The following is an 8,501-nucleotide window of genomic DNA, read 5'->3' as shown; positions in this document are numbered from 1 at the left end:
TTTGAGTAACTGCACTCAACTTACAAATTTAGAATTTGACATAAGGTAAATTTATTTCATTTATAACTTTTAATAAAATTATGTCAAACCATTTTATTAAACTAAATTAAAAAAACTTTGAATTTATAAAATGTCTTAAATTTTAATTAAACATGATTTGCATTTATAAAAGCACAAATTAAATTGGGGATGATGGAACGTTAACTATTGGTGCAGCACTTGGTAACTGCAAGTTCCTAACTAATCTCAAATTTTACATTTGGTAAAATTATATTTTATTTATTTATTGATTAGTAAAAATAGTTTGAATTATTTTATATATTTTGAGTTAAATTTCAAAACAAATTTAAATAGTTAATAAATTGATTTATTTTATTTGAAAAGGGGCAATAAAATCGGTGATAAAGGAGCATAAAATATTGGATTAGGTTTGAGTAACTGCATTCAACTTACAAATTTAGAATTTGGCATAGGGTAAATTTATTTCATTAAAAACTTTTAATAAAATTATGTCAAACCAATTTATTAAAAAAAATTTTGAATTTATAAAATGTCTTAAATTTTAATTAAACATGATTTGCATTTATACAAGCACAAATTAAATTGGGGATGATGGAGCTTCTACTATTGGTGCAGCACTTGGTAACTGCAAGTTCCTAACTAATCTCAAATTTTACATTTCGTAAAATTATATTTTATTTATTTATTTATTTATTGATAACTAAAAATAGTTTGAATTATTTTATATATTTTGAGTTAAATTTCAAAACAAATTTAATAGTTAATAAATTGATTTATTTTATTTGAAAAGGGAAAACAAAATCGGTGATAAAGGAGCATAAAATATTGGATTAGGTTTGAGTAACTGCACTCAACTTACAAATTTAGAATTTGACATAAGGTAAATTTATTTCATTTATAACTTTTAATAAAATTATGTCAAACCATTTTATTAAACTAAATTAAAAAAACTTTGAATTTATAAAATGTCTTAAATTTTAATTAAACATGATTTGCATTTATAAAAGCACAAATTAAATTGGGGATGATGGAACGTTAACTATTGGTGCAGCACTTGGTAACTGCAAGTTCCTAACTAATCTCAAATTTTACATTTCGTAAAATTATATTTTATTTATTTATTTATTGATAACTAAAAATAGTTTGAATTATTTTATATATTTTGAGTTAAATTTCAAAACAAATTTAAATAGTTAATAAATTGATTTATTTTATTTGAAAAGGGGCAATAAAATCGGTGATAAAGGAGCATAAAATATTGGATTAGGTTTGAGTAACTGCACTCAACTTACAAATTTAGAATTTGACATAAGGTAAATTTATTTCATTTATAACTTTTAATAAAATTATGTCAAACCATTTTATTAAAAAAATTTTTGAATTTATAAAATGTCTTAAATTTTAATTAAATATGATTTGCATTTATAAAAGCACAAATTAAATTGGGGATGATGGAGCTTCTACTATTGGTGCAGCACTTGGTAACTGCAAGTTCCTAACTAATCTCAAATTTTACATTAGGTAAAATTATATTTTATTTATTGATAACTAAAAATAGTTTGCATTATTTTATATATTTTGAGTTAAATTTCAAAACAAATTTAAATAGTTAATAAATTGATTTATTTTATTTGAAAAGGGGCAATAAAATCGGTGATAAAGGAGCATAAAATATTGGATTAGGTTTGAGTAACTTCACTCAACTTACAAATTTAGAATTTGTCATAGAGTAAATTTATTTCATTAAAAACTTTTAATAAAATTATGTCAGACCATATTATTAAAAAAAACTTTGAATTAATAAAATGTCTTAAATTTTAATTAAACATGATTTGCATTTATAAAAGCACAAATTAAATTGGGGATGATGGAGCTTCTACTATTGGTAAAGCACTCGGTAACTGCAAGTTCCTAACTAATCTCTTATTTTACATTTGGTAAAATTATATTTTATTTATTTATTGATAACTAAAAAAAGTTTGAATTATTTAATATATTTTGATTTAATTATCAAAACAAATTTAATAGTTAATAAATTGATTTATTTTATTTGAAAAGGGAAAACAAAATCGGTGATAAAGGAGCATAAAATATTGGATTAGGTTTGAGTAACTGCACTCAACTTACAAATTTAGAATTTGGGATACGGTAAATTTATTTCATTTATAACTTTTAATAAAATTATGTCAGACCATATTATTAAAAAAAACTTTGAATTTATAAAATGTCTTAAATTTTAATTAAACATGATTTGCATTTATAAAAGCACAAATTAAATTGGGGATGATGGAGCTTCTACTATTGGTGCAGCACTTGGTAACTGCAAGTTCCTAACTAATCTCAAATTTTACATTTCGTAAAATTATATTTTATTTATTTATTTATTGATAACTAAAAATAGTTTGAATTATTTTATATATTTTGAGTTAAATTTCAAAACAAATTTAAATAGTTAATAAATTGATTTATTTTATTTGAAAAGGGGCAATAAAATCGGTGATAAAGGAGCATAAAATATTGGATTAGGTTTGAGTAACTGCATTCAACTAACAAATTTAATTTTTAGCTCAGAGTAAATTTGATTTATTACTTTTGAAAAAAATGATGTGAAAGCTTTTAAGATGTTATTTAAAATATCTTTATTTTATAAGTAATAATGAGGAGTTTCTAAAATCAAGAGAAATTATCAATTGTAAAAATATAAAGTTATTGAATATAAAGTAATTACTTTTTATTGTTTAAAATAAGATAATTTTAAATATAATTTTTTATTTATTTAAAAAATAAATTTATATTAATTAAAAGAACATTGCCAGAATAAAGAAATAGAGAAATCAAAAGATTATCTTAAAAAATAAAAAGATTAGTAAAATTAAATATTGATTGAATTTACTAAAATGAATAATTAAATATTTATTTATTTATAGTACATAAAAAAAATTGAATATTAAAATTGTACAATCAATATATTTTTTGTTATTTAATTACATTTTAGGAAATGTTATTGGTTAAATATCACAGATTAATTATCATTAAAACAAATAATTAAAATCTTTTATATATTATGGTTTTTTATATGTTGGAAATTTCATAAAATAAAACTGATTTCTTTGTGTATTATTAAAAAGATAATAAGCATAGACCAGAAGCTCTGAAAAGAGTTGTACTACTACCAACATTTGAGCAATTTGGGTTGATTTGAAAATGTGTGCAAAAAGGCATTCCAAAAAAATAATCCAAGTCTAAATTGAGAAACTAAAAGCTATCAAAGGTTAGAGCTCAATTCATATAAAAAAAATAGGCCTTCAAAAAATAAATCACAGATTTATTTATTCACATACAAAAATAAAGAATTATTATGACTATTATTTAATTTATAATAAATTTTGTTTTTTTCTTAAGTAATTATTTTTAATGTATTTCATAATCTAATTTTTTTAATTATTTTTTAATTTATTTGATAAGATTTTTTATTAAATTTAAAAAGTAAAGAATCATAAATTTATTTTTCCTCAATTAATTAATTTATCAAATTGCATTTGATTTTTAACATTTAAAATCTATTGAAATCAAAAAAATGGAGTAAATTAATTTACCAAAAAAAATTTGTAGAGAAAATTAAAATTAAAATTTTATTTGAATTAAAAGATTATATATAATAAATTAATTATTTATGAAGATAATTGTGATATGTATGATATAAATTAATTAAAAATAGATTTATCAATATGAGTTTAATATGCTGATTTTTGGCCAGTGATAAGATTTGACTATAGTATTAATCTCTATTAGTAAATAAATTATTTTGTATAAAGCTATGATGTTTAAGAAATAAATAAATATATAAATAAATAAGAGTATCTTTATCATCGATATTTAGATAGATAAAAATAGAGTTTTATTAGATTAGTCAAAAACAAAATTTTGTAATTTTTAAAGCATAAATTAAAATATAAAAATGTAAACCAAAAAAAATTCATAATTTAGATTTTTTTAGCTTTTTTTTTGTGGAAAACTTCATTTCTCTTCAATTTGATTTTAAATTCTAGTTACTTAATTTTAGTAATTAATAAACAATGTAAATTTAAATTTTTAACTTTCACGCATTTTACGTCACATAGTTGATATATTTGTAAGTATATATTGTCAGCTTATATCTAAGAAAATTTATTTATAATATAATCAATTGTAAAAAAGCAAAAGTGTAGTATAGAGAATTCAAAAAAATGAGCGAAAATAAGGAAAAATCATAGAAAAACAATGAAATATAGCAAAACAAGAAAGCTCCGATTCCCAAAAAATCTTCTTCAATCATAGTTTGCAGAAAAAAGAGTGAACAACAAAATTAATTCAATTACGAATTCTTAATGCTAAGAAGGAATCCTAAGCTACCTTTTGGAGGAATGCATTCATATCCAGGTGGTAATATGGATAAAGAAGATAGCATTTTTACTTAAAAAAGGAAACCTAATTCTTATAAATCAAGCTAGATTGTTTATGATTGGCAAGATACTCTAATTTATACTGGAGTTAGGGAGCTATTTGAGGAGATAGGAGTTATTCTAGCTTAAAGAAATTAGGAGCAAAAAATTGTAGAATTAGCTCAGGCCGAAAAGCTACAATTTGAAGACATATTCCAAGCAACATAACCAGATTTAAGGAAAATTTGCAAGCCTTTTATGAGGATTATCACAATTTAATCCATGCCAAGAAGGTGGGATACTTAATTTTTTTTAGTTGAAGTAGAAGAAGATGGATCTAAATTGAGTGGAGATAGTTATTGCATATTTAATGTACTTAAGTTTTAAAAGACTAAAAAGATTGAGGATTTGTATGATACAGATGATTTAGTTCTAGGCCAAGATGAATCTGATGATTTTAGCTGGGAAAATCCTTAAACTGCTTTATAAAAAGTATATTTGTTTACATTTTATTTACAAAAGCATTACATATAGATAAAATCAAATAAATATTATGAAATGTAGAATTTATTTTATTTAAATTAAATATAAAGCACTTTTAGAATAAAATAAAACTGCCAATTCCTCAATAACTGATTTGCAATCTCATGCTATCTTTCTAAACTACAGAATAGATAAAATAATTTTTTAGCTAAATAGATGAATAGAGTAAAAAACAGGACATTGAAAGCTAAGTAGACTATTTAAGAAAATATCCTTTGACTTTTCCAACAATTTTAGAAATTAAAAGAAACTAGAAAAAGTCTCAAATGACCATGTGTGGTGATGAGGATTATCCTATATAAACTATTCTTGAAAGAGAAGAAGAATCTCCTTTTAAATAAGAGTTATCTTAAGCTTACAAAAGTGTTAGGATAAATAAAGGATAAAAAATGTAAATAATTTCAGATTTTCAAACAGAGTTGTAAACAAATATTAAATGTGACTTCTTATCTCCTTTAAACCTCCTAAGAACTTTAGATTTAAAAAATTTTACTACTTAAATAGAAACTTAACCAAAATTATGAAGCAAAAATGTTAAAACTTTATTTGTAGTAACAAATTTATATTGTAGAAATTAAATCTAATTATATCAATCAAAATAAATCATTAATAATCCCTAAATTAATTAATTTAATTTTAAGTAGGATATGTTAATAAAAAATAAGTTATCTTAAGTATGAAGAAGCATACAAACAAAAATAGCAGAAATAAGATATATATGTTACAATAACAATAAGACATCATAAATATTTTATTGTTTTGTTTATTTTTACATAATATTTTTAAATGCATGCTTAAAAAAAAAATTTTCATATGCAAATAGTGATTGATTTTTATTATTTTTTCTCTAAATTAAAAGCAAATTTGAACTCGATTGCCTCTCATCAAACAATTTATATTAATAAAATAAACTTTAATTTTATAAATTATTTTTTATTTTATATTGAAAACAGGAAATAGTTTTCAAATAGTCTATGTTACTTAAAAATTAATTATAATTTAAAGCAACATTTTTAACTCAAAAAAACTAGAAAAATTTCTAAAATTAAACCTCTAAAAAAAAATAAATTTCTTTTAAATACTATTTAAAATTTAATTTATTGAGTTTTATTGAAGAATATTTGCAAAAAAAATTAAGAAAATCTTTAAAATTTTAAACTCAATTATGAAAATGAAGGTATTTATATGCTTAATAAATACAAAAATGTATAAAATAAATTAAATAAAATTATTATAAAATATTAATTTTAATATTTATTCTGATGTTCAATTATATGAGCGAATATTTATATTATATTCGATTCTATCACTCTCAAAATTTTATTTAAATATGGGATATAGAGTGAAAAAGCTATGGGAGTGGTGGGATATGAATGTTTTGATGATGAACTGTGGCTTGATAAATTATTTATGAAATTTTAAAATGTGGTAGGGTAAAACTATATATCAATCAAATATTCAGCTAATATTTCAAATAAAAGTGTTGATAAAAATATATTTTTTTATTTTATTTGGGAAAAGCGAAAAAGAAGAACTATAAAAAAATTCATACTTTTTTTATATATAAATTCAGTCTATCAATCAAACACTATTTTTATAATTGCTGAAAATTGATTATTTTTTTTTTAACAAACCATCATTAAAATAGATAGAGAGATTTTGAGATTTGAACTAAAATAATTACATTTTCCTAATCAGAAATACTTATTATAATCTGCTCCAATCTAGTGGGAAAATAAACTAAATTGAAATTTCAAATTTTGATAAGAGTGAGTTGTTTGATTTATCGAAGAAAAGAATCCTAAAAATCAAAAAATTAATCAAAATTAAATGAATAAAATTTAAATTTTTTGAGAGGAATAAGTTGTGGATAAGATTGATTGATTGATAAATGAAAACTGTTTTTAAAATAACACAAATTTAAGAGTATACATAAATTAACTCTTTCAACAATTTCATTAAAATTTATTTATGAAAGCAAACAAATACACTTTTTTATTTTTGATAATTCAAACAATTTATCTATCACATATAAATATGACAATAATATCATCAGCATAAGATATTACTTTTTATAATAATTAATCATGTTGGAATAGATAGTTTTTAATTATCAAACCTACAAAGTCCAAATTCAAAAAGAACTTTTAATTTTTAGTTATGGATTTTTAGAAGCGCTTAATAGAATATTAAATATTTAATATTAATATTTCTATTTGATATGCACCAATCAAATTTTGCTTCTAGAAAATTCAAATTATCTATAAATTTATTATCTATCAATTTACTTATCTATTTATTTGCTTGTTATAAATTTATAGAAAGAATTTAGCTTATTTTCTTTATTGCAATCTTAAAATGATCAATCATTCAATAAATAAATAAATAAAAGTGTTCGAGTTTAAAAATTTAGTTAAGCTTCGAATTCATTTAATCAATATTAATATCAAAGCTGGAATAGAAAACAAAATCATTTCAATTAAGAAAAAGTAAAAGCCTTCACATCTAACAGTAATAAATTAGTCATTTTAGGGGTTTGTGGCATTCAAAATGGGGAAAATTTTAAATAAATTGAAATTAATTTGATGAACAGATACTTTTCTAATGGCATGATAATAAAAAAAGCACATCCTCATATTTCTAATTGCTTGAAATAGATAAAAGATATAGATAGATACCACTTAATTTATTCTTAAAATTAATGAAAATATAATTGGTCCTTTAAAAGTATACGTATTATTAAACGCAAGTATTATTTTAAAATCAAAATTTAGTTTTTAATAAAAACAAACTTTATTGATTGATTGACCACTTTATGGGGTTGGAATTATAAAGAAAAAATGATGTTTTAATTGAAAGCTAGAATAGATAAAAATGTAATAGATAATCAATAGTTAGTAGATGTAATCTAACCTTTTAGACATAGATAAATTTATTTATATTTTTATTCATTTTTAGTAGGAGTTAGTTAGTTAGTAAATAAATAAATAAATATATTGCTAACAGTTGATTGATTGATTAATACTCTTGATTAAATATTTTATTTAAATTTCATATACATATATATATATAAATAAACAGAGTTGTTTTTATAGTACAAAATAATTTATTTTTTGCAGGTTTAATAATAAAATGAGGGGATGAGTGTGTTATTTATTTTTTTATTTAATTAATGCTTAAATAGGTGATTGATTTTTTTATTATACTAATCCGTATAATAATTTTTAATAAGGCCATTTGTATTTTTTTCTTTTCTTTCTTGGTTTTTTTTCCTTTTTTGTTTTTGCTTTTTTTACTTTTTTGATTGAAACATGATAATTAATTGCAGTATATTGATTTATTGTTTAGAGGTTTGTTTATTTGTTAGTAATTTGTTATTCAGATTTTGTTAAATTATAAGGTCCTTCCCTTTGGTTCAGAAGACTATTTATGGGTGAATGAATGAATGATTATTTATTTTTATTTAAAAATATCTGATTTATTTAAGATGTTTTGTTTATATTTTAAGGATTTGTT

At 20.6% G+C, this 8,501-nt stretch overlaps 2 protein-coding genes across 2 annotated transcripts; both read left to right on the top strand. All coding sequences in view use genetic code 6, as the record gives it.

Annotated features, from left to right (window-relative positions):
• Positions 1-152: 152 nt before the first annotated feature.
• TTHERM_01026460 (translation initiation factor eIF-5A family protein) lies at positions 153-2,908 on the top strand (the record flags this gene model as incomplete). Its single annotated transcript, XM_001030745.2, has 14 exons — positions 153-262; positions 385-474; positions 593-682; positions 812-901; positions 1,029-1,118; positions 1,245-1,334; positions 1,453-1,542; positions 1,661-1,750; positions 1,869-1,958; positions 2,080-2,169; positions 2,288-2,377; positions 2,504-2,593; positions 2,673-2,741; positions 2,827-2,908. The coding sequence occupies 14 exons, from the start codon at positions 153-155 to the stop codon at positions 2,906-2,908; spliced, it is 1,251 nt and encodes a 416-aa protein (XP_001030745.2).
• A 1,339-nt stretch (positions 2,909-4,247) lies between these two features.
• TTHERM_01026450 (NUDIX hydrolase) lies at positions 4,248-5,509 on the top strand (the record flags this gene model as incomplete). Its single annotated transcript, XM_001030744.1, has 2 exons — positions 4,248-4,934; positions 5,036-5,509. 2 exons carry the CDS (start codon positions 4,248-4,250, stop codon positions 5,507-5,509), a joined length of 1,161 nt encoding a protein of 386 aa, XP_001030744.1.
• Positions 5,510-8,501: the final 2,992 nt, after the last annotated feature.

The sequence above is a fragment of the Tetrahymena thermophila genome (assembly GCF_000189635.1).
Source record: "Tetrahymena thermophila SB210 genomic scaffold scf_8254779, whole genome shotgun sequence".
NCBI lineage: Eukaryota > Ciliophora > Oligohymenophorea > Hymenostomatida > Tetrahymenidae > Tetrahymena > Tetrahymena thermophila.
The sequence above is the reverse complement of the archived record's forward strand: the minus strand, read 5'-3'. Positions and strand labels throughout refer to the sequence as shown.